The following is a 25,526-nucleotide window of genomic DNA, read 5'->3' on the forward strand; positions in this document are numbered from 1 at the left end:
AGAGCTAGGCCAGCAGTGTAAAACTTTATGCTAGTAAAGATAAGTGAACAGATAAATGAATAAAGATAAATGAAGTAAAACAGGGGAGAGAACCTGAGACCTCAATTTAAAAGCTTATTCTAAAATGTTATTGATGAGATCCTGCCAGGTGTTGATGAAGTTCTTCACAGATCCTCTAAGTGACACTTTGATTGACCCTCCGACGTCGAGTAGGAGAGTCAGGATTCTTCCAACTGAGTCTACGTGCCACTAGTGTATTAGTTTATAATTTCATTTACAATGCAAGCAAACAACAGTGTGCTGACCTCCTGTGTATTAGAACAAGTTATAAAAAGGGATTCAGTGAATCAATACGGTCTTCACGTTATTGAAACTCTGATTTTATTATTTATCTGGGCCACCTCTCATAGAAGACTCATCATCCAATGCCATCCACAATTACACATTTTCGGAGGGAATGCTGCATTCCCTGTTTTGCCAATTTCATCTTTTCAAAAATTCTGCAAGAAATATTCCTACAATCACAGAATGAACTGACAGAACATGCCACCCAAAAGTGGTCATTCCTTCACATGTGACTTCCCCTCTGTGGCTCTAAGTGACAGCAGAGATAAACTCAACGTGGGCCAGCGCTGGAGCACAGCAAACAGTATCCAGACATTCGTGGAATGATGGCACGTTACTTGTGTAAAGTCATCCAGTCGTGTGCTCATAATTTTTTACGTACCTCACTTTTCTCGACTTACCGCTATGTCCCTGTGTGCAGACTTTTCCAAGCAGCTGAGCCAAGAAGGACACAGAGCAGTCAGTCTGACCTACAAAGGAATACACACACTGTTAGCTTGAACTTGGAGCCAAGTCCCACCATCTCATTAGGATATTCTCAACAACCCCCCCTATTCCATTACCTCTTAGTGCCTCACATGTCTTCTCTAGAGCAGCAAAAAGCTCCCTGGCCAGCAGAGGATAGTAACGTTGTGGATAGAAGTTTGGACGGGTATGGTGCTGCAGATGATTAGCAAGCAAGTCGGGCAAGGCCACCAGACGACTCAGCAAAGTGTCCTGCATCTGGAGGGAACTGGTAGGAGTGGACCGTTGACAGGCTGACCAGAGCAGGTCCCCGATACGGCCACTCTGCATGAAAGAATCCAAGACATCCAGCAGCCGGTCCAAGCTGGTGCTAGGGCTGAAAACGAGAAGGAATCAACCTGCAGGGTCACTGCATGAGAGCTGCCACATTGTGAACTTATTAGAAGTTCCTGACAGATGGGGCCAAACAAACATCACAATTCCAGTTAGAATACCTGAAGCAGCCTTGTGCACTTGGATCAGAAGTGTCCATTTCTACAAAACGTGATGCTATGCTGTGAAAGCAGAAAGACACAAAATGACTCACCTGATAGAGGTCACTGAATCTAGCATGACCAGAAATGCCTGGTCAGGTGGGCCACTCAGAAACAATCCATCCCAAAGTTCCCGGTGCTGCCTGGGAGTCAATGTCTGCACCCAATCTGCATGAAGACTTCTGATAAGGGCCTGCAGGAGCCTGGTATAGTGAAACTTGGCAAATATGTCCTTATCACTGGGGGGAAGCTCATTGCTTTCTTTGTCCAAGTACTTCTTCACCGTCTGCAACGCCTGCACAGCTTGTTCGGAGTCCTTGGAAGAAGACAGCGTGTTGATACACTGGCGAACCACAAGTCTGACTGAATCCATGACAGCAGTGCACCCTGGGAGCCAAAAACAAATAATAATAATAATAATAACCTCTCTATTATAAAAAAAAAAAACCTTGGAAGGAGACGAGACGTGATTTTCTTGGAGAGACACATACATCCCACGAGAAAGAGATTTAACCAGGCCCGGGGCTGGAAATACAGGACAAAGATTAGATAACAAAGCAGAACGTCGTAAACAATTGAAAAACGTTGGCGCGGGACCTGGGACTTGGAGTTCATTATCTCAGCCCTGTTGGGTGCCACCAGGGGGTGCTAAGGAAGGACTGGGGAAGTTATGCCTCCCTTATAGGCCGGAAGTACTGTCAAGTCATGAGGATGAAGAAGAAACCTAACCTGACCCGGAAGTGCGGACGAGCCACGTGATCGGAAGGACAGAAGCACTTCCGGGTCAAAGACTATTTAAAGGACTGGTGGGAACCCAGCAAGTGAGTCGGAGTCGAGAGGAGTAGGACAGAGCTTGCTGGGAGGAGTTATTGTTTATTTAATTGTTTATGGTGGCTGTGGTGCTGAATTAAAAGAATTTCTTTGTGCTTTTACCTGTGTCTGCGTATCTGTCTGTTGGGTTTAAAGGGGCAACAGCGACCTCTAGTGTTCAAAGTGTGTATTAGTCTCTCATATGACTGTGCTCTAACTTGAAGCATATTTTATACATTTTAAAAAATAACTAGCCCACTCTAGCATTTTATAAGGGGAGCTAATGGGGGCTGGAATGGCATTGTGAAGAAAAGCCCTAAAACTTATCACATATGTACACTTTGAAGTAGCAAAGGTTTCTATTTATAAAAAATGTGCCTTTTGGCGTTTCTGAGGAATTCTCGTCACAACAAAAAAACCCGAAAATAATAAATGTAATCAAAAATTCTTGGAACCGTTTCCTCAGGGTAAGGATCCGTTTATAGCTCGCAGCGGCCGTCACGGGTTGAGTTTGGATGTTACTGAATTGCCATTGCTAAAGCAGACCGTTTGTGTGTGTTTGGCAGGCAACGTCCAGGGATTGCTCCTGCCTTGTGTCCAATGCCACCTGGGATAGGCTCCCCACTCTGAATAAGCAGGTTAGGAAGACAGAGGGATGCCCATAATATCTGTTCAGTTCTTGTCACTTGATTACATGCTACATGTGTGCCAAGTATTCACTCTTACCAAAACACACGAGGACATTATCACTCGTGTGGCAGCAGGCACCATCTTTGTGAAAAAACAAAACAAGCTCCTGCATAGTGAAAGAGAAGAAGATGCGATTGTAAGTGTGACCTTTTCCATTTTTATTGTCCATTTGTCTACAGAACAGAGGCAGTAATTCACATCTGGGCACCAACAGTCAATACCAATGACTTTTCCAAGTTGAACTCACAGTCTGTGGCACTGAAAGGTTGCCATGCAGGAAGACGAGTGGCGAAGTGAAGCACACAGCTGGTCCCTTTTGAAAGGACTCAATCCACAATGGTCTGCTTTTTTATTTCCTCTCTTAAAGAGACCTGCTTTTCTTCACAGTGGGACCCCGGGACCCGTTAGCTCCGTGATAAAACACAAGAGTAGGCTATTTGTTTTTTAAAATGTATACAATATGCCTCACTTTAGAACGCAGCTTCAGGAGGAAAATTATACCATAATTGTGAAGAAACGTCTTCGTCAAAGTAACCCTGAAACTGTCATTATAAGTGAACAAACGACACAGATAAAAAATAATTAAGAGGAGAACAAAAAAAAACATATTTATAAAAGTCTTATAAATGTAGAAACCACACTGATGCGATTTTCTAAATGCAGAAGAGAAAACAAAAACGGCCAGCTAATCCAACGGGGTCAGTCTGAGGTGAAGGGACTCTCTGATTGAGCAACTCCAGCCACATTGGGCCACCAGGAGGCTGAGAGGGGCTTGCAGGTTAATTTAGTCAGCGACTCCAAATGGGCGCTGTATTACTGAAGGTGGCCGTTTGGGGTCCCTTGGGAGAAGACAAAGGCAGCAGACCTCAGGAGCTCCGTTGAATGGCCCACTGGACTGCACGTTTATGTCGTTTGGTTTACTTGCCAGATGTGCAGATTATCCACCAGCTTTTGATACATAACTGTTAAGTGGATAAAAATACCAATTTGGTGGGGTGAGTTTTTTTGGCTATTTTTGGATGTTTCAGCATAGCTGCACCGGCACCTTAACCTCTCCAGTCCAAATGATTTTTTTATTCTGTAGTAAGATCATTTATTTAATGGGCTGGTCTCTTGCTCCATTACATGGGTTTTCAGCTTTTGTTGAGCTGGTAATTTTTAAAGGTCTTGGCATCTACAGTCGTCATTATTTGAGTCCGATAACCCCGCCACAAGCAGGTCTGCCAGATTTACAGGTCTCCTACAAAATTTGGTTTGAAATTCTTGAACGAGTACAAATTTTGATTTGGCAGGGTGCAGTTTTTGGGGGTATTTTTCAAGGGCACCATTAAACCCTTACTGGCACCCCCCACTCTATGACCCCCTACCATCCAGTAGTCTTCTAGCCTGCAACATAAATCACCCTCCCGCCTCCCGGAAGGCTCTTCGATTGCCCAAAAAACTCCAAGCGGGACACCCCACCCCACCCCTCTTCGATTTCACATTGAGTATTATAATCCGCGACCAGATGCCATTCATTATGCTGCTCTCTAGCGACATTAGCCGGTTTTTCGGTTTTCACTGGACCTGGCCACCCTGCCGAGTCAGGACCCTAATTTTAACCATCGTGGAGTCGGGCGTATCCCAGAGTTTGCGGCTACAAGGTTTGGACTGACGTCTAATGCAAAGCGACAACCTCCGGAACTCCTAAACTTTACTGGGGAAGGGCCCTGCGATGCCGGACGGACAGCTCGGATTTTCACGTGCCGGGATCCTCACAGATTCTCCCATTTTTTATGCAAACCCCGTCCCGTTTTCTAACAGTCACGGCATCACTGGTAATGCTCACTACTCCTTCATTTTAGTGCTCGTAACAAAGCAAACGAGTGATTTTAGTGGCGTAGAGACAACGTACACAGCGCGGGTAACACGCAAAGTCAGCAGGATCGTCGACACCAACACAAACCCACCTGCTTTCAGCGGACTCCGTTTGTCTTCGCTTTTTCCTTAATAGAGGCCACTGCTGGACGACACTTCATCGCTCTCGGGTAATCCATGCCGCCCCATTCCGCTGACCAGTAGACATGAAAGGCAGCGACTTCTGACACTTGTCGCTCCCGCTCAAAACCAGCCAAGGCTGTATACGAAGCCCTCGTTTTGTTAACTATAATTTGCTGCGTCACAACACTCGCATCACACTTTAAATATTATTTTGCACAAAGTACTTTATGCCACACAGGGGGGAAAAATAATCACATGACGTACAAAGAACTCTAAATGCAAACGCACATTTCCCCCAACAGTTTAGACCCAAACGGCGACCCATACCTCCTACGTGGTTGAGTTTGTGACGCACGCCGTACAGTTTGGGCGGTGTCAACCGTGCGCGCTAAACCCCGCCCCTATGACGTGCTCATCCTCGCTGTGCCGGCACTCGTGTTGAAGAGGCGCCCCTCGGACTGATGCAATAATGATTTGTCTCTTTATGACCATCTTTGCAAATATTTTCCAGACAGGTAAGCGGCCCGCGCCTAACAATGTGCAATAAAAGAACTTTTCAGCAGGGGGAGAACCTGAGCGAGTCAGGATAGCGCGGAAAATGTGTTTTTGTTTTTCTGTTACTTTAGTTTGCATCACGCTGGCGTCTTAATGAAAAGAAAATATCTGCTGCCGGTGTGTAAGGAGCGGCGGCAATGCGGGGTGCGACAATGAAATCTTAACTTAAAAAATACATGCATTTATGAGATTCTGTAATCACGGCCGTGCTCAGCGGGAATGTGCACAAGCCAAACTGAGGATGGCAACGACTGCGCCCAATAGGTGCCATCTGAAATACCTGTGATCACGTGAGCAGCTTGCCGCCAGCTGCACACCTGTGCTGATGGGAACAACAGGGCTGGCACGTCTAATGCCATGTATTTATCATGCAGCCCTCGTGTGGACTGACAGAGCTGGATGGACGTTAGTTCAGTGAGTCTCGAAGTGTAGTGTTGTCGAAGATACAGATATTAGATTAGATATACTTTATTAATCCGTAAGGGGAAATGCCGTAAAAGTACCGTCTCACATTACAATATAAGACAACAGAATAAAAACATATATTACAATAAATGTTATATTAAAAATAGCTGTAGTAAATTGAAGACTGTACTGTCTTCTTATGGCTTCTGGCTGGAATGAAGGGAGAGAGGTCAGGAGGAAGTGATGAAGGGCCTAAAGGTAGAAAGCAGAAAAGACCCCCAGAGGCTCTTTATATTACACCATGGAAATGTGAGCTGGTGGCGAAAAGGACCCACCTGGAAGGGATGGACAGTTCATGATGGCATCCAATGTTGGCACCCTCCACTTGTCCACAGTAGCCTCCAGAGTATCCTGAGTAAGTCTTGTGATGGAGTTGACTTTACTGATGCGTTTTGGCTTTCAGCCATTCTGCATCACCTGAACTTGGATTGCTTCTCCAGAAGACACAACATAGAAGAGCAGCACACCTCCTACACCAGACTGGTAAAACATTTCCATCCCATATATTCTAATTTTTTTTTTTCCTACGTGTTCTCGTTGGAAACATATTGTGATGACCCAAAGGACACGGAAGGTGAGTCGGCCCACAGACTCAAGCAGTGAGTTAGTAAGCCTGAACAGGCTGCTTATCGGAAAACACGTCTTTAATGTTAAAGTGCCTGCATGGTGCCCGCTGTGCTGCCTTTGAAAGATGCCCAAAGAAAGACAACAGACACCCAGCACAGACAAAACTCTGCCAAACTCGCACTGCTCCTCAGTCTTGTGCTGCTACTTTATAGGCTACCATGCTAATTCAGAGTACAGGATGAGAGTGGGAAGACATAGTACAGTATAGAAATGAAAGAAAGTCAAACCAAGTGTTCTGTACTCAAAGTCTTAGAACTGATTCTTGTGGCATTACTGATAAGAAGGACCACCTGGCACATACTCATGGACCTCACTTTAAAAACCACTGCACTAGTTGAATAACACAGCAGTCCACATCGCTCAAAACTCTATAATAAAACACAAGTGATATGTTTAAGTGAATTCTGGTCAAATCCTGTTATAATGAATACCAAACTAACAAAATTTTCAGAATAACGAATACTTTTTGTGGGCATAGACATTCATACAACATCCTGTTAAACGAATTTCATTTTAACAAAATGTGAATAAAACACAATAAATGATGAACGTTTGTTTGACCAAAAATGGCCACCAAAGATAATAATGCAATGCAAAACATACTTAATGCCAGCCTACACTTTCCACGGCGAGTCTCAGAATCTCTGCAACAGGCTGCTGCAAAGAAAGCGACGGTCTGTTGTGATATTTCTGAGCGAGAGTGTAGGCACGACATCATACAGGTATAGCTGACTTCAGAGTCAGTACTCCACCTGGCCGTCGAGTGGGTAGTTGTGTCAACGTGCAGATACTGGACTGTTCGAGTTTCATACCACTTCTCAGAGGTTTCTTTGAGATGAACAAAAAATATGAGAAACGGCATCAGTTTACGCTGAAAGAAAAATTAACAATCCTAGAAAAAGTTGATTCCAGAATGAAGAAAAATGACATGGCGAAAGCATTCAGAGTCGCGCCTTCATCTTCATGTAATGTTTTGTTTCCATTCTGTATTTTCATACCTGTATTTCTATAAAAAAAAAAAGAAGTTACATCTAACGTCTCGTTTTCAAATAAAATATTTTTAGTAGTTTTAAGAAGCAGTTTTTTATACATGTATTGTCAAGCTCGGGTTACAGAGTTGCACGAGAGACAGGAAGGTGAGTCCAGGTTTTCAAGGAAAATACCGGTACTTCATTACTGTATAGAGAAGGCAGGTCCAGTCTCAACACTTCGTTCAGAATAGGAGCCACAACACGGCAATCGTCCTGCTTTATCTCCCACCTTCAGATTAGGTTTACTGTTTACCAGATGTAGCAGAGCAGCTATGGAGCTGGTGACCTTAGTCACAATAGTGAGAAAGAAAAAAACATTATTAACTGTAATGATTAGAAGTAGTTACCTCATACATACTAAGGACTGTATTTTGCATTAATCATGCTGCAGACAGCTATATGATTTATTACTTCTATATGATTTGTTCTTCATTTAGGTAGAAAAAGAATTAAGCTTGTGCACAAAATTATTAGATTAACTTGCATTCTTTTATGAAAAAATGCTGACCTCTTGATACTAACAGAACACCCTGTGATATTATAAACCAGCTGTGATCAGTTTCTGAATTCTTGCTTAAAACTATAAGAAATATGAGTGTTATGGATTAATAAATAAGGATTTATCAATCTAACCAGACACAATCTAATGAAGATATTAAAGCTATAAGAATGTAATTTCTTTATAACTAATGTACTGAACTATAAGAAACTGCTTTAAACTGGTCTTGTATGTGTGTGTGTGCTGATAAGGGCGCATTTCTTAGGAATGCGAGTGCCCTGGTGACTCTTTATTTTGGTAAGAAACTCTGTGCACTCCTGTATGTAATAAATCAGGATGTAACCGTAACTTACAGCAATCTATGTATGACCTCAAAATGAACTGTCATGTTTATTCTCTTTGGCTAATGAACAAGCTAGATAATATAAAGAGAGGGATTTTTTCTTTCAAGCAGACTGTCTGATCTGACCAGTCAGTGGCACTGAGCTGTATGGCAGGCTCTTTGATTCACCAAGAATAAAGAAATTGCTTTTATTGTAAATTGATGTTTTTGTCTCCCGTTGTTTTCGACTTCAGCGTCCACAATAGTATTAATATTTTCCCCATATTCGTTATAACAAAATATTTTTATTTTATGTTATAATGGGATCCCACCTGTATATTATTCATATCTACAGATGTGATCAGTGCCTTTACTGGCATGAAAATTGAATTTTCCTCCATGTGTGCCGAGTTCTTTAACATTTGCATGAAGTCGTCTCTCGAAGTATGACTTTCCTTCTTCTACTAACAACTACTGAAACATGCAAGTTCACTCACCTTTCACTCTCCATAAATCAATCAATGGACTGGTGGTCTGTCACGATTGTTGAGAAATCCGGTGACATTGTGACAAAACAAGTGAGTGCCCTGCAACTGCCCATTTGTCACACAAACGTTTTGGCCATGAAGTGCCTTAATTGAAACGGCAACACCTCAGGTTTGGAATCGAATGGCTTTGACATAAAAAAGGAGAAGTCACAATGACAGAACACACAGCTGACACACACTTGCATGTGCAGTAGCAGTGCAGACCACCATGCGTCTGTGTATTTGCAAATCAGTGTGAGGCTGGCAAATTATTGAAAACAAAATGTCCTGCGTACACTTTCACCTCCTGATCTTTCACCTCTTGGATGCAGGAGCGTCAGATTCCTGGTTTCTTCCCCACGTAGAGAGTAGAAGGAGCACACAGTGACTTTCTTGGTGGCGTCTTCCAATTTAGCTGGGTCTTCATCGGTTGAGGGTGAAACTCAAGATGCAGTGGAATTTTTTGGGAAGACTTCATTTTTGATTTTGACCTCTTTTTTTGTTCAAATAACTTTGGCTACCTTCAAAGGAGAAAATAACAGTGCACTTGGTGTAGCTCTTTGCTGTTGTGTGCCGAATGACCTCCACTGGGAAAAGCTAAAAAAATAAACGCCAGGCAGTGCTCATCTAAATCTGGACGATGACCTCCAGGCTTCAAGTCTAACATTGAAAGTTTAGGCTGCACGTGTGCACAAACACCCAAGGGAACAGAGAACACTGCAGGGCCAATTGGTTCAGCCCCTCAACGAGAAACAGACTTGCAGCACCTGGCATGACGACAGTTTTGCCAACCACAAAGCAGCACAGCCTTTCTAACTCTTTAATTACATCGGGCATATTGTAGAAAGTTGGAACAAATTGCTTAATAGAGCCGAGGGTTGTTCTAAACATTTTAATAATATGTTAAGTGACTTGAGGGAACGTGTCCCTTATTTGGTACAATATCTGGTGCAGATGTGCCCCTCTGACCCTTAATGCAGGAACAGCACTGGTTGTGCTTTTGTGTGCTTTGTGAAGCATCGTGATGTCATGCTGTTGGTGTGAGGTTCTGCGTAAAGCGCGACGGATCAAAGAGTTTAAAGATTTTTCACAATGTGATTCTTATTAATGAGCTCAGTGTTGCTCCTTTGTGTCCCCGCAGCATGGACAGGTGTCAACGAGCGCACTTTTGTTGCCGTAAAGCCCGATGGCGTGCAGCGCCGCTTAGTGGGACTGATCCTCAACCGATTTGAGCAGAAAGGTTTCAAGCTGGTGGGGCTAAAGCTGATGCAGGTACCAATATTGTTAAATCCTAGCCCCCGTCTTCCTCTTTGTGTGTATATCCTGGCTGATCAGTGTTTTGTGCGCCCCCTACACAGGCATCAGAAGGCCTCCTGAAAGACCACTACATCGAACTAAGAGAGAAGCCCTTCTATGAACATCTGATTCGCTACATGAGCTCCGGGCCTGTGGTCGCAATGGTAAGTCAGCTTAGTTTTCTTTCTGCTTTGTCAGGAGATGCTGCAATGGCAGGCTTTGCTGTCACAGAGACTTGTGACGATGGCCACAGGGCAGAAGAGGTGGTGCAGTGTAAGGATTTTGGGATCCCAGGTCAGTCTGCTGATGTTTTACGCCTGGCTATGGCAAGATGCAGAAGCAGAACTAATCCTGCGCATGTAACTCCCAAAAAGAAAAACTGGGTTAGAAACACTGTATATGGTAAAGATAGTAATATATAATGATATTACACTCTTTAAGTATTTATACAGAAGTAAAATGAAATTAACAAAGTGTAACAATATGCATAGTTCAATCAGCCCTGTGTGAACTTACTGACATCCAAGGTTCTCTTGTGGGTGGCCTGGTAGCATCGTGGTCAGCACCGCTCCCCTGACAGATAAAGAGTCCAGGATTTAAATGGCATGCCTCGTCATGCACAATGTCACCCCCCTGCATTACCAAACGTGTGCAGGTCACATTGATTAGCCAACTCTAAACTGGTGAGTAGGCCCTCTGGTAGACTGGCACCTGAAGCGGCGTAAGCTGGTGGAGAATGGCATGAGATGTACACTGCTATATTGGAATGAAATTCCCGTTGGCCCGATGTGGACAGTTGAGAGGCGCTGGAAACTTCTTCATGTATTCACCGTATACGGCAGCATCAAACAAGCTTTCCCTTTTTCAGCTTTTAAAGGTCAATGAATTTGGGACGTGCAGCAGCCATTTTAATAGTGGAGCACAGTCTCTCGTGCCATCCTCTGTCGTCATGTCAGTTTCTACCACAAACAGGGTTGTCCAGATGTGTACTTCTGTGAGTTTGTATAAATTACATGCAGCTAAATTATAACGTATCCATTAAAAATGATGTAAAAGGTGTGAAGCCCAGTTCACGTACAGCCGCCCTATCCCCGACTCGGACAGGCAGCACACAAAGCTCACATAACACAACACAGTCCCACAGTCCCTGCCAGTCCTTCCGCCTCCACTCCTCCTCAAGAGCTTCGTCCACTTCCTCCCGACTCAGGCCATTGGGTGGTGGCGAGTGGCTCCTTTTATAGGGCACCCAGAAGGAGTCCAGGTGCCCAACGAGCTTCTTACGGCAGCTGATAAATAGGGTGCTGCAAAAGTCCAGGTGCCCCCTGGCACTGGCCACAGGCCCCAGCAGGGCTGTGCTTCCATGCTCACAAACCCGTGGCCCTGCTAGAAACCAAGGAGACTGCCCGCTGTCAGTCCAGGGGAAAAAGGGCCTTGAAAATACTCTCTCCACCAGTCCTTCCATACTCGGGGCATCCCGGCCGGTTAAGGGCACTGGCTGTCCGCCACAAAAGACATGAAATTGGCCTTAGGGGTGTGTGTGTGTGTCAGAGCTTGTCTTTAGATGGTGATGGGGACAGCGTGAGGAGTGCGTTTTGTTCCTGGTCCTCCTCTTCACTAAGATCATCATGAAGGGACGATGAAGTTTCTGAAGTAATGCAGGAAACGCACAGAATTGGGATGGCGGGAGAATTCACCATGTAGCCCATGGCAGACATTTGGCATTCTGCTGATTTTTAAATGCCTAAATAAAACGAGTAGTCGTTTGTATTATAAGTGTGGGCCTGCAGCGCTCCTCCAAGTACCCGGCCAGCTCCGTTTCTGTTTCACTGATTTTTGCATTTTTAACTCCTTTTTTTTTTTTTAATTCTCTGAAGGTCTGGCAAGGCTTCAATGTGGTGAAGATGGCCCGGAAGATGTTAGGTGAAACAAACCCGGCTGATTCACTTCCAGGCACAATCAGAGGAGATTTTTGCGTGGATGTCAGCAGGTGAGTGTGGGTTTGTCCTACAGATTCCTCGTATGAGCCTTGCAGTCCCACATGCCAGACCTCCGTGATTCATTCTGACCACCTTCTCTGACCCTCCTGCTATTCACATCCTTAAGAGTGAAGTGCAGCTCTCGGCACTCAGCAGCAAACCTTGGACTTCTTGTCTATTAGCGAGGCCTGGGACAGTAAGGGTCCCTTGGATGACATTTCACTGGGCAACAAAATGGAACCTTTTTTTTTTGTCAATATAAGTGAATCTTATTATCGTTATCTTAGTATTATCGCGCTGAATTCAAATATCTAACGAGACTTTATCAATCACTCCAAATGACACTCAATTAAAGATCTACAGCAGACATATATTTACAGTATGTATACACACTGGGATTGTTTTACAGAAATGTCCCTCTTAAGGGTCCAGCGGTGGTCCTCAGTCATACTGGGGGGGCTCCACTTGCCCTGGTGTTGCTTTTCCCAAAGATCTAACTTATTAGACCATGCAGTTATTGCGTAGCTGGCGTGCCCAATTAATTTTCTGTTCAAAGCACTAGCAAAAGTGCGACTCAGTTTGATTTTTTTAAAGAGAAAATAAACTATTGTGAGTTTTGTTTAGTTGCAAACTGCATTTCATTCGTATATTAGAACAATACCCTGATTTTTTACTCATTTTGAACTGTGGCAGTCAGCTGAGGTATTACGACATATCAAACGACAGCTTTATTGGGTTTTGTTTTTCTTTGAATTGCTGATTTGCTAAATATGACGAGGCTGCTTACTTGCCCAGCTCTTTTCTTGTCGTTTACGCAAATTGGCAGTAAAACTTTATCACACTTATTGTTTATAGTTTCATCACCAGCTTGTCACAGTCCGTCTCTTCAAAAAGATTTCAGCTGCTGCTGAGTGCCACTCTAAGGAGGGGGCACAGCTTGAATCACTTACCTTAGAGTGGTGGCACCCCCAGGCATTTCAGGGGGCATGACAAGGAGGGTGGCTGCGTCACAATTTGCCCAGATTGAGTGATGTGCGTTGTCCGACTCTTCTCTCTTGCAGTGTGACATCACTTGTAGCTCATTTATTAGTTTGTGCTTCTATTCTATGATGCAGGGTTGGGCATAAAGATCTCTCACATTTTCAAGGGGTATAAAAAACGAACAAAGCTATATAAAAAATTGTATATATTTCTGAAAAGTACATAAAAAGTTTTGTTTTAATGGGTTTTAAAATTCATATCAGACACATGGCGGCCGTCGTTGCTTGTTTAAGGCTCCACTGCTATGGAAGTGAGCCTCATTGCTACTCAGACGAATAACTGCAGCAGGAACCTGCTCAAGGATTTCCGCTCTTACGGTTGGCATGATCTCTCACTTAATTCTTGAGCCAACATCATCTTGTAAGGATGCAGTTTTTAAATCGGCATGCAGAATCCTCCACAAACTCTGACTTGATATGCCCAGTGCCATGGCGATGCTTATGAGCGGAATGCCTTGGCGATTGCTGAATGGATGCTCCTACTGCTTTCATAGTTTCTGGCGTTCTAATAGTTCAAAGTCCGCCGGGTGATTTTCTTTTCAGTGTGGACCCAGTTGCCCAAAGGGTAGAAATCCATAGCAACATCGTTTTCCGATCTGGTACAGATGCATTTAGACCGAGCGCCAAGTGTGTATGGAACTCTCAGTTGTTCTCATAATACACTTGACCAGCAAAGCCCCGATGTTCACCGGTCCAACTCAAAACAGTCGAGCCTGACCTACCGAATGAGACCCCCAGTACTGCCCTCGAAGTGTGGGAGATCTGAATGAAGCTCTGTGTGCACAATGGTCGCCTGGGAATGAGCCGCAGTGTTTCCGCGTGTTTGGGGCGTAGCATTCATGAAGGCGAATAACTGTTTTTAAAGTTAATGGACCTTGCAGTGATGTGTAGAGAAGGCCGAGGTGACGTATTGATTTCTGTGCAAGACCTGATAGTGAAACGTCACTGATTTAAGGTTTGATTGATGCATTTACTGGGGGGACGGAAGAGGATACAACACCTGTGGGCCTCCACTCAGCCCATCACCTCTCCTGCTGGCGGTCCTGGCAGTGGTGCGGCCATTTTAACTGTGTGACGCATCTGCTTTTGCACCGCAGTGCAGGTGTTACTGGGGTTTCATTGCTTAGTGGCACGTTAGCACCGTTTGCTTTATTGGGCTCTCCAATCCCACATACCCCTCAATCGTGTGTCAGTTTCTTGTGGCACTTGATACTTTGCAGGATGTCAATCGAGTGTCTGAGCGTCACGAGGATCACATTTACAAGATTGTTCAGATTTATAAAGGAAATTACTCAGTTTATATTTCACTTTGACTTAAAAGCTTCTGTTTTGAGTTGTTTGTTCGCCCGCAGTGCTGTATGTTATTCAAAAATGAGATGTGACTTTTTTAGGGGGTGCAAACATAAATGAAACATTTTCTGGGGGGGGGGGGGCATAGAAGAGGTTGGGAACCACTGGCTTACAGACAACGCCCCCTGGTGTTTGATTTTCTTCTTTATTAGGGGGTCCTTAGTTTATTTCTGTTTTCCAATATCATTTGTCTAAAAGCTCACGGGGAGTTCACATATCTGTAACCTCAGTAAGCGTAAAAGAAAACTCCAGAATGTTCCCAGCTTCGCCTCCAACTGATTTTCCTTTTTCAACAGGAATGTTGTCCATGGCAGCGACTCCATCCAGAGTGCCCGGCGTGAAATCCTCCTTTGGTTCAGGCAGGATGAGCTGATTTGCTGGGACGAGTCGGCAGAGCCCTGGATCTACGAGTGAAGCGCCGGGCCTTCCTGCCGTCCAGCCAAGTGCTTTCAAACACCTGCCGAGTTTCACACACACGACGCGTCTACAAGTAGCAGCGCTGACTTCCGGGATGTTTTCTACCTCATTTGAACGCGGAGCCGATTCTGTACATGTTTGATTCTGGCCAGCCGGCAGAGGGGTGGGGAAGGTCACATGTCCGGTCGTTATTTAGTTTTTATTTTGGCTTCAAAACACATTTGATGATTTGTTTAACCAATCAGTAACCGGATATCCTGCTAGCTTATTGGCTACAATTTATCTCCAAGGCAATTGGGATATAAGAGGGTGGGATTTTGGGGTGCACCTTGCAATACGGGTAAGCCGGCTGCCAGAACAGGTTCCGTGTTAGCTTAATGATAGTAAAGCTTTTAATAACTTAGACAGGTAGAAGTAAAGTTACTGTCCCACGTGACAAGGACAGCAAAATTCTCACTTGCATGTTCCACGTGTAACATGTCCCCACTGTCCAGCACCATGGAATAGAAAACACAAATCAGCTGACCGGATGTGTAGTTGTGCTGCTGTATTTGTTATAAAATAAACCAATTAAAACAAAATAAACTCTCGTTTGTCATACAGTACCCCACCAAGTCGCGCTGGCAGTTGAGTGGCTGCCGTTGCTCATTCTTGCGGGTATCTGAATGTATGGAATGGCCACAAACAAATCCTGCCTGTCCGTCTCTCACAAAATGCGTCGGTCCGTTTTCTGATTCATCAGCGAGTTGTGGGGGCTCCAGGTCACTGCAGGCCCCAACAAGGCAGTTTAGGGTAACAGGGTGACCTCACACTGTGGGAGAGGCAAAAAAAAAACCAAATCGGGAGCGCACACACCCCTCGACTTCCAGTCTCTTTATGACTCATTGATTATATCGATAATTTTATAATCAAACTTTACATTAAAACTAGCTGTGTGAATAGCCTGGGCTCCTACAAACTACTGAAACTGTCAGGAAAAAAACTGAAAGGCAGAGTCGGCGCTTTGGTTTTGCAGACGCACTTGTCCCCCTTGGCTATCGGCGGCTAAGCGAGTTTGTCTTTCGTTGGCGGAGTCGCTTTCTTTCAGCCTCGTGCTGTAGCCTCGCACTTCGTTAACTTGGGGCTCTTTGAGCTTCATGCTGGCCAGACAGACAGACAGACACCCACAGTAGTAGTGAAACAGGACAAACATTAAAAATCATCAACATAAAAAACGTAATATTTGTATTGAGAAGAACTTCTATTAATAGCTCTGGTATCTGAGGGCCGCCTCTTACACAATATTTTTGGTTTTGCTATCAGGGATGAGAATGTAGCTGTGATCTCTTTGCCAAAAATGTAAAAAGTTGAGAAGGTATCTCTGGCCAAGCGGAAGGTGGGTACGTCAGACGTTGGCACTGCATCTGAGTGTTCATCTCTGACAGGAGAGCGTCCTCCCCATGGCGCCGTGTTATCTCTGCCCTCTAAAACACGGGTGTCAAACTCCGGGCCTGGAGGGCCGCAGTGGCTGCAGGTGTTTCTTCTAATAGTTCACCAGTTTTCACTGCTAATTAATTCCTTTTCCCTTCCTTTTAATAGCCCTGTTTTTAAGGATTCAGTCCTCTTAATTGATTCTTTTCTTCGTTAAATGGCAGCCAAACAGAAATGAGACATGAAACGAGCCGACGGATGACCAGCTAAATTGGGGCTTCAAACTCCAACCAGTTTCTGTTGTTTAATTCCACAGCTTGCTGCTGCTCTCATTCTGCTACAGCAGACATTTCCCAAACTGTTGATTTTCTGTTTCTTATTATTGACCTGAGAGATCAACCTTACCAAGGCCCTCACCTTTCTTTATGTTCAGATAATGTGGTTAGCTGGTCACCTGTCATTATTGTTTGGCTGCTAATTAAGGAAAAAGAAGGAACTAAGGGCTCTGAGCGGAGTTAATTAAAACTAAACCAAAAGCTAATTAGCAGCAACAACAGGTCACTAATTAAGAAGGTGCTTAGAATGAAAACCTGCAGCCATTGTGGCTCTCCAGGACCGGAGTTCGACATCTGCGCTCTAAAACACATGGAGCTCTGATCTCCCCATCAAAAACGTCAAACGTTACTCCTTAACAACCTTGAGATGATAATGTCTGCTGAACAAACAGGTACCACTAGCTAAACGGAGGCGAGGTGCACTCCAACACGTGGCGCGAGGCAGAGCGACTCGAACGGAGACTGGCACGTGAGTGAGGATGGCCCCACCCAGCTCCATACTCCTGGGGTCCCGCCTCCCCTCGGCCCGCTGTGGTTCTCTCACATTTGCGCAAATAAATCGGCACCACAAGCAAACTCTGATACTTAGCGCGATGAGAGAAGTCGCAAAACCAACCGAAATGTTCAAGCAAATTCTAGAAAAAACCCGATCTAAATCCGTGAAGTCGTTCTCTCGAGAAAAGCAGACAGACGGACAGACACTGGATTTTTATATATACATAGAGATGATGTTTTATCACAGAGGAAAGTCGAAAACAGCGGTGGAATTTCATCATGATTAGTTATGCGTTACTGAGATGACATGCAAAGTAAAAGAGTTATAGTCACCTAAAAACATTGAAAAAGTGTTTGTGTGATATCATATTTGGTGCAATAAATTGCTTCAAGTAAAACTATATTAAATTATGATAATGATGGAGGAAATATAAAAATAAATATCATTAAATGTATTACCAGGAACACGACAGGGACGTAGCCGCTTATTGTTCCCATGTTCACACGTTATTGCTAAACTCGTGATGTAGAAATTAAAATAAAATGAATAGCTATATTGAAACAACATGCGTTCTATCGAATAGCGTTTTTAATATCGAGTTCACTTTGCTATTTCCATGATGGTTGTGTAAATACAACACGACTTGTGGCCGAGTTTGATTTTGCTCGGATTTCCTATCATCTGTTTGCGTTTTATTCTAAATATCCACACACAATGTGAATCATCTCTCTGTAATTAGAACCTTAGTTTACTTGAACATTTGCAACACTCCTCCGTTCAAGTACCATCTCCGGATGCCAGAAGTTGATAGAATTCCTCTTTTTGATCTAAAGTCTCATGGACTCAAAGCGTTTTTGTGTTTACAGACAGTCGTCACTTCAAAAATGTTAGCGTCGGACTCAGGAAGGTCTAAAACGTTAAAATATTCATCAAAATCTCGAGGTCAAATGTTTTCACAATTCCTATACTCACTCTATACGAGAAATTAAAAATAAAAGTAGCCAAACGTCGCCTCATGAGGACAAGTCCACACTACCCAGCATGCCCTCACATCAGGATTTCGGTGGTCTCCGCACACGTCCAGTACTTTGTAGCACATGAAGTTTATCTACTGCCATTCAAAGCCCCTGAGGCCATCACACTGGGAAGTCTCAGCTGGTGTGCAAATTTTTAAATTCCTTTAACATCACGGAAACAAAATCCAAAAATCGCCTCACTGCCCACCAGGCAAACTCTCATTAGTGCCAATGTGAACGAACGGGGCGTTTGCCTTATCAGCATTTGTCGCGCCAAACTGAAAAAACGACTTACGACAGAAAGTGAGCCCCTGCCCAGGACGTTGGTAATCCAGCAGCTCTTCACAGGAACCCTTTGCTGCCAGTCATGTCTTGCTGGTGCTGTGCCAACATCAAAACTGGCACCTGACCTCTCACTTCAAACCAAACTCTGGCCCACCCCTCCACCCGCTGGCTGCTTTAAAGAGCATGCTGGGTATTTTCTTCTTGCTTTATTGCAGCAGCAGCATAGCCGTTGCTGCTGTGCCCGTTAAAGATGCGCCATGCTCAGCGGTACTTCGTAACACAGATATGTTTAATACATGTTTGACACTTTTCTTACATAACATGGGGGGGGAAGCCGGGACAGAATTTTACAGCAAATGTTATTTCTTAAAACATTTTGTTCTTTGTGGATTGGGACATCAAGCCATGGGTTTGCAGGTGACGCGCCTCCTCCCGTTTTCATTAAAGCACAAGGCGGGTATCGGACATGACAGCAGTAAGGAATGCAGGAGATCAAAGCTTCAATGGCCGTCTTCTCGCTCCGGGGTCGCAAATTCAAGGCTGGGTTTTGGTTTTGATCCATTAAGGTTCTCAAGGGTGACGCAAGCAAAGGAACTTGCATTGCACGACTTTTATGGTCCCATCATCTCACCCCAAGGGAACAAGTCCAAGAGCAAAGCCAAGCTGAAAGATGCCACGGAGGATTGGGTAAGTGATGCCAAACAGCCCAGTGGCGCCCGTACCTGCTGTGCACACACCGTGACGGTAAAGACCTGGCAGCACATGTCGCGAGGCCCCACTGATGGTCACCTCCTGCCACAAATACTAGGAACCCCTTCCTTCTCCACCCAGGCATGTATCATACAGATGCTATGTACAGATGGAAAGAGGTGCCATCTGAGGATCGAACAAAGAAATGAGAACGCAGGAGACCTTTACAAAGAGGCCACATCTCCAGTCACTCGGCTGGGCTGGGAAAGGAAGTTGGAACGAGTCGAGTCATTCACAGTATCTCTGGAGACCGGCCGAGGCTTCATTCTTGGAGGTAAGACACCTGCCACACGATGATGTGGCTTCGTTCTGCCTTTGACAGGATGGGCTTTACTGGCTGCTCTTCGGAGGATCCTTCCTCAGTCTCGTCATCCTCCCCGTCACCTGGAATGACACCAATTAAGTTTGTGACAAATATGCAGCAATGCTCTACGTACCTCAGGACCGCCACACCACCCCGGTTCTCATTGGGCCCACATTGTCACTTCAGTCACTGCCTGAATGGCTCATTAAACCTGCTGAGCTCACCACTGCCACCTTCTGTTCAGCCAGGGCATTACGCCAGCCTTCTATGCGACTGTACAGGGCCTGGCAAAAGTATTCAAGCCCATGGAAGGTTTCACATTTTATTGTTACACAAAGTTGACATATCACGGGTGGAAGTTGGCCTTTTTGACACTGATCAGCAAAAACAAAATGACTCTTTAACGTCAAAGTGAAAACAAATCTCTGCAAGGTGGTCCAAAGTAATGTCAGATAGAAAAAAGAAACCATCTGAGGTGGTGGAGGTCCGCAGGGGCTGCAGGTCTTCACCTCACCTGATTTCTTAATTCAAACCCATTCACTTGCTGTGTCACGCATGTGGGCCTGAGGACCACCTTGTCAGCTCTCTTCAGGTATGCGGTACCACCCCAGAGCGAGAGGGGGCGCTGTCACACCCCGCCTTGTCTCAGTCCTCCACCGTTCTGAGAAGATGCCCACAGAAACCGCCCCATTGTCTCCGGTCCGAAGCATATCAGAAGGTGGCGTCTGACTTGTGACCCCAACTCTCAGCAGAGCGCCGCTCCGAGTCACAGCCCGATGTTTTGTGTTGTGGCGCCCCCGTGTGTCCACTCAATATAACTAAAACCAGGTGGTCCGGCTGGCACCCCAACCATCTTTGGGACTCTGCCAATCGCTGTGTTCCACTTCTGCTAATGCCGTTATGTTAGTTTTAGTTTCCTCGCTTGTTACTATTCAGAACGACCGAGTTTTAAGCAGCTGCCTTTCGGTTTGAATCATTTTGGTATTGTATTAATGGTATTGAATTGTTTCCAGTTTTCTTAACCAGCCACGGCTAATAACGAAATGCAGAAAACAAAGAAGCCAGCAGCTCTCCAGCTGACTCAGCTCCAGGGACAACGGTGATCGTGAAGGGTCCATGTTAATAAAACGTTTAGATGTAAATGAGAGAAGGGGAGGATTGTGAGGTGGAAATGTGTTGTGGTCCACAAGACCCACAGATGAGGACCTTCTCAGAAGAGGAGACTCAACGATTTGTGGCAGATGAATGAAAGCACAACACGTGAGAGTCGTTACCGGCAGCTAATGAGGAAAACCTGCAGTCCTCCAGGACCACGAGCGAAGCCCCCTGTGGCCCTCCAGGACCGCGAGTGAAGCCCCCTGCCGTGTAACAAGAACATGTGAAAACCTCCAAAGGGGGTGAAGAGCTTTTCACAGGCACAGCACGCGCCTTTAATTTCCAAAAAGCCGACAACGTCTAAGTCAGGAGAAATGAACCATCAAGTGATAAGATCAGAAGTAACGTGTGGGCGACACACAAGTCGGCACTCAGTTTACAGAAACAGTCGGCCATCTTGGCACTTTGCCCGTGGCAGGTGCTTTCATACTGAAGTCTGCCTTGGACTTGATGACATCTAAAGTGTCCCCCACACACACACAGAAACAAGCTCTCTGAGACCCCACTAGCAGCCTTGCTCAGTGCCATCTCCACACTATAATCGACTCCGACTCGTTTCCTGTTGTCCTGCTCTTCACTGTCCCCCCCCCGCGCCCCTCTTGTCCCCAAGCGTTGTCATTTCAGCAGATGTAACCTTAACTCGTTTCACTCCCACCTTGTCCACTTGTCTTGGTTGTTCCAAGTCTGTCCAATTGACCCATCGGCTCTCCCAGTGCCAGTGTCGGGGTGCAAACTGGGGGCCGAGATGTCACCAGGACATGCGTGCAGACGGTTTTGACGCCTATGAATCTTTTTTACTATAAAATGTATGAAGTAGAGAGTGGGGGGGCCGAAACACTCCTTCATAACAGCGTTTAGGTCCCCTGGCCAGAGCGCCGCCGGCCTCACTCGTCTCTGTCTTCTCACCTTCATCCATCTGGGGGTCTTACTATTTCCCCGCCACACAGTTCACAGCCCCCCTCGATTTCCACGTTTCCTTATTATGCCCCCTTATAATCCCTCATCTTCACCACAACTCTGGCCTCACAGAAGCTCTACTCACCGATGCGGAAGTCGATGTACCCCTCGCCACCGCTCAGCACCAGGACCTTCTGCACGTGCTGCGTCTCCTCCTCGCTGGGCGCCGTGCTGTTGGGGTTCTCCGACGGGCTGTCCAGAACGCTGCCATTCAGGGTGGCAAGAACGTTACCTATAGTGAGGCAGAGAGAAGGAGGCTCAGTAGGTCGCTGCCCGCACATCATCACCAGATGTGAAGCAGCTGGCGGTGCCCAGTATGCCAAGTGTTTGTCATTTCATAATTGTAGACGAACAGCTGTGGCCTTTCAAGGCAATGCAAGGAGGCTCTCGTGGATCATGGAGATCATGGAGTGTCCAACGAGAGAAGACATTTCATGAGGATTGTGGTCAGCAACGCACGAGCCCCCCCAGGAACTCACTCCCCCCACTCCACAAGTTCAACTCCAATTTATGTCAACCTCAGAGGTCCTCAGATGAGTGGCATGACAGTGAGCTCCACTGCTTCATTTCTCTTATTGCCAAACTTTGCAAATTTATTGTAAAATCCCAGGAAGTCGAATGCAGAAATGAAGAAATGATGCCCCAAACCAGCATATTCTCACTGGTTAAAGAAGACTATTGATGGGCACTCCCACCCTGCTATAGTGGGCATGAACCCATTAAATGCCCAGCCCTGCACTCCAGCAGCGGGCAGCTCTCTTACCTGGCACAGACACAAAGAACTTCACAGCGTCCCGGTGCCCATGGAAGCAGAGCTGGGCTTGAGCCATGGAGCAGTACGGGATGAAGCTGCCAGCAGAGGCCTCGGAGTTTTCGTCGGCGTACACGTGAATGACTCCTCCCGATGGCCCACCTTCCGAGGATGTCGGGGATATTTTAGTAGCTAGAAAACCCAAAGGTAATTAGTATCAACTCACTCGTTTAGTAACGCAACGCAGACATCGCCGACTTTATCAGGCCAAATCCAACTGAAAGTCAAGGCCACCCTGATGAAGCCACAGAGCCATGTCAAGTGTGAGCAGAGGACCAGGATGTGATGAGGTGACAAAGCAGCTGCCCAACTGTGAATGACACCATCTGGTCAGAGTCGGTCAAGTGGTCACCGAGGGCGCTGTCATTTGAAGGGCACCATTTATGAAAGTTAAGGGGCACGCACTCTGGACACCGAGGGAGAGGTCATCAAATCAGGATGATAATAAGTGGGCACCGTTAATGAAAGTAAACATGAGGGGGAAAAGGTCATCAAACTCTGATGATACTAACTGGGCACCAGTGCCCGCTCAACAGCGTTTATGAAAGTGTGCCTATAGGTGGTATGCACTTCTTAATGTCCCTGATATATGCACAGATGGGTGCCATTTGTGCAATTGATGGGGCTTGCACTCCAGACACAAAGGGGGACCCACAGGGCATCAGAGTCTCATAATGCCATCTACCTGCTATGGCCAACAAGCAGCGACGTCTGCCAAGCCCGCCTGGGCTCTACATGGGCTTCGACCAGCACCGCTTCAGGTGTCTCAGTGCTAGCAGCTTCGTCATCAAGACCACCGCCTAATTAGCATTAGCCACACCCCCTCTATTTAATCACTGGCCACTCCCCCCTCTCGCTGTCCTATTTAAATATAAACTGTGACACTCTAAGCCAGCGACGGATCTCGAATCATCAAAATGAAAGGCCCGGGAGATAAACAGAGTCCAAACAAGCCGCCCTCGGGCTGATCAGGAGGACGAAACTGAAACTGCACTCCAAAAATCGAAGTCCAAATAACAGAAGGAAGGAATTGAAATACCAGGTGGACAAAAGAGAGGGTTTTAAGGTTTACATCTGTCAATCTCAGAGACAGAAGAAACATCCAAATATGGTCGTGTTGATGACGTCACATGTGTCGTGCTTCTTGGAGAATGCTGGGAGTCGATCGCCATGGGAACACCAGAAGGTCCAGAAACAAACAGGACTAATCTGTTATCATCCTCAAGTGGGAAACGAATGTTACTCTTAGAATCCTTGACCCTAAAAACACCTGGACAGACGCGTACTCCGTCCACATGTGGTCAAGGAAACCCACAAAATTTTAATAAACAGGAGTGGGGAGTTGATAGGCTGGCACAGGGAGCCCCCCAAAGTGCAAGGCCTCCCCTCTGAGATGGCCCTGTGGCTTCACATCAAAGTGAGTTGCAAACACATCCTGACCTGGCACCACAGGCAAGTAGAAAGGGGTGGGCTACAGCTGGCACCAAGTCACCTCCAGAAAGTCGTTAGTCTGATTGGCTACATGTCAGGGTGCTGGAGACAGCTTTCATAGACCTCTACAGGACGTGCGGCCAATTCAAGCGCACGGCGCCAAGCTCTGTTCTACTACAAGCCCTCAGTGATGCTGCTGGTGCCACATGGCGCTATACACCAAGCTTTACACTACATGGCGCTATACATACACTTTACATGAATGGTTAAATACTACAAGTTGCCCACGATGATCTCCAATGGAGCTTTTAACTATACACACTCATTCCATCCATCCATCCATCCCATTGCTTTCCCATACTCACATCCAAATCTTTTTGGCCACATCTGACGCTAAATCTTGCGTGGACAGCTAGTGGAGCTTTCAAAATGTCAAGACCCTGAGACGCCCCTCCATCTTCCCCAACAGAGATGACAAGAGAAACAGGAGGACAGGAAAACGTGAACTTACCCCTCAGGCCCAGGGGATTCCTCCGGGGTAACACTATGGCTACAGGAGAGTGGAGGAAGGGGGAAGAGGGTTAAAAGGGAGGAAAATGAGAAGACCCTCACATCACATCACAGCCAACTAAAACACACACCGAGTTTCAAAACATGCCCCCCTTCCTTCTGGTCTTCTGACTTGAACCCCAAGGCGGCTGAGCTTCATGTTTTCAAACTCCTCAGGATTACAAATGGTTCTGAGAGCAGCTTCAGGGTGCAGAGGGAGTGCTCATATGGAATGAATATTTAAAGAAGTCCCCACTAAACCACCTGGTGACACACGCTCTGGGGGTCTGCACCTCTCTGTGGTTTTTTAAGATTAGTGAGCTTAGTTCTGTAGCTCCGTGTTGAGAGTTTAAAGGAACATCTGAATCCAACGTTCCCACTCCTTTGAGCTCGTCTCCTGTCATCAGGGTCACTTGTTAGGTGGGCACCTTCCCAAAATGGTGACCTCTGGCTGGGGAGCAAATCTGTGACAATACGCCATGTAAGCCTTCATAGATGAAATAAACAAGTCACACTCTTAGAAATGGCAGCGGGCACCAGGCTGGGCTGCATGACTTGCTTTTGTCCGAGTTTTCGTTGAGGAAGATCCCACCGGACCGCGGGTTGTTTTCACGACATTGTGTTATTAGTTGTTCAGACGTTTCCTTTTGAGTCATTTTTGCATCCATTTAAGGTTTTTCTTTATCCAGTTATCCAATCCTGGTGTTAGAATTATGAAAACGCGTTTGGTTCAAATTATGAATATTTATTTATCAATGCTTGCACTTTAAGTTGACTTTTTTTAAAAGGTTTGACTTCCTCAACTCACTTTCTCAATTCTAACACCTTAACCCTTTGTGTACCTGGAACTTTCAACAAACACTATCACATACTTGGGGTCTTTAGAGACCCGGCATAAATTTATATTTGAATCAAGCCACAAATTGCCATAACTGTCCAAACTTTTATTGAAACTTCTTCCCTGAACACATGACCTCTTTTAAACTAATTGTTAATACTCCATTACTTTTAATTTGTAATATTTATCTATAATTACACAATGATAGTCTCTGCTACTCAGCACAACAATCCCATACCATTATTCACATGTTTGAGATCA

The 25,526-nt window shown here is 45.5% G+C and overlaps 3 protein-coding genes across 4 annotated transcripts in view; 1 reads left to right on the plus strand and 2 right to left on the minus strand.

Moving 5' to 3' along the window:
• The window catches only part of telo2 (TEL2, telomere maintenance 2, homolog (S. cerevisiae)), a 32,732-nt gene extending 27,615 nt beyond the window's left edge, over window positions 1-5,117 (minus strand). For both annotated transcript variants that reach the window (XM_051934275.1, XM_028814028.2), the window contains exons 1-4: window positions 4,793-5,117; window positions 1,397-1,730; window positions 909-1,186; window positions 747-815 (exon numbers count right to left, since the gene is read on the minus strand). In XM_051934275.1, coding sequence (XP_051790235.1) covers window positions 747-815; window positions 909-1,186; window positions 1,397-1,716 — 667 coding nt within the window. In that variant the 5' untranslated portion in view covers window positions 1,717-1,730; window positions 4,793-5,117. The remainder of the gene's footprint in view (window positions 1-746; window positions 816-908; window positions 1,187-1,396; window positions 1,731-4,792) is intronic.
• A 68-nt stretch (window positions 5,118-5,185) lies between these two features.
• On the plus strand, window positions 5,186-15,104 carry nme3 (NME/NM23 nucleoside diphosphate kinase 3). Its single transcript, XM_028814036.2, has 5 exons — window positions 5,186-5,338; window positions 9,991-10,121; window positions 10,208-10,309; window positions 12,020-12,132; window positions 14,808-15,104. Exons 1-5 carry the CDS (start codon window positions 5,293-5,295, stop codon window positions 14,923-14,925), a joined length of 510 nt encoding a protein of 169 aa, XP_028669869.1. The 5' UTR covers window positions 5,186-5,292; the 3' UTR covers window positions 14,926-15,104.
• A 3,600-nt stretch (window positions 15,105-18,704) lies between these two features.
• Window positions 18,705-25,526, minus strand: part of mapk8ip3 (mitogen-activated protein kinase 8 interacting protein 3) — an 88,357-nt gene continuing 81,535 nt past the window's right edge. Inside the window, 4 exon segments of the mRNA XM_051934273.1 lie at window positions 18,705-19,604; window positions 21,722-21,868; window positions 22,400-22,579; window positions 24,390-24,428. Of these exon segments, the coding sequence (XP_051790233.1) occupies window positions 19,483-19,604; window positions 21,722-21,868; window positions 22,400-22,579; window positions 24,390-24,428 (488 nt within the window). The 3' untranslated portion in view covers window positions 18,705-19,482.

This window comes from Erpetoichthys calabaricus, chromosome 11, assembly GCF_900747795.2.
Source record: "Erpetoichthys calabaricus chromosome 11, fErpCal1.3, whole genome shotgun sequence".
NCBI lineage: Eukaryota > Metazoa > Chordata > Cladistia > Polypteriformes > Polypteridae > Erpetoichthys > Erpetoichthys calabaricus.

Coding starts and splice junctions, on each gene's coding strand:
- nme3 (XM_028814036.2), top strand. CDS start 5,293: ATGATTTGTCTCTTTATGACCATCTTTGCAAATATTTTCCAGACAG. Junction 10,122..10,207: donor TGGGGCTAAAGCTGATGCAG/GTACCAATATTG, acceptor CCCCCTACACAG/GCATCAGAAGGCCTCCTGAA. Junction 12,133..14,807: donor TTTTGCGTGGATGTCAGCAG/GTGAGTGTGGGT, acceptor CTTTTTCAACAG/GAATGTTGTCCATGGCAGCG.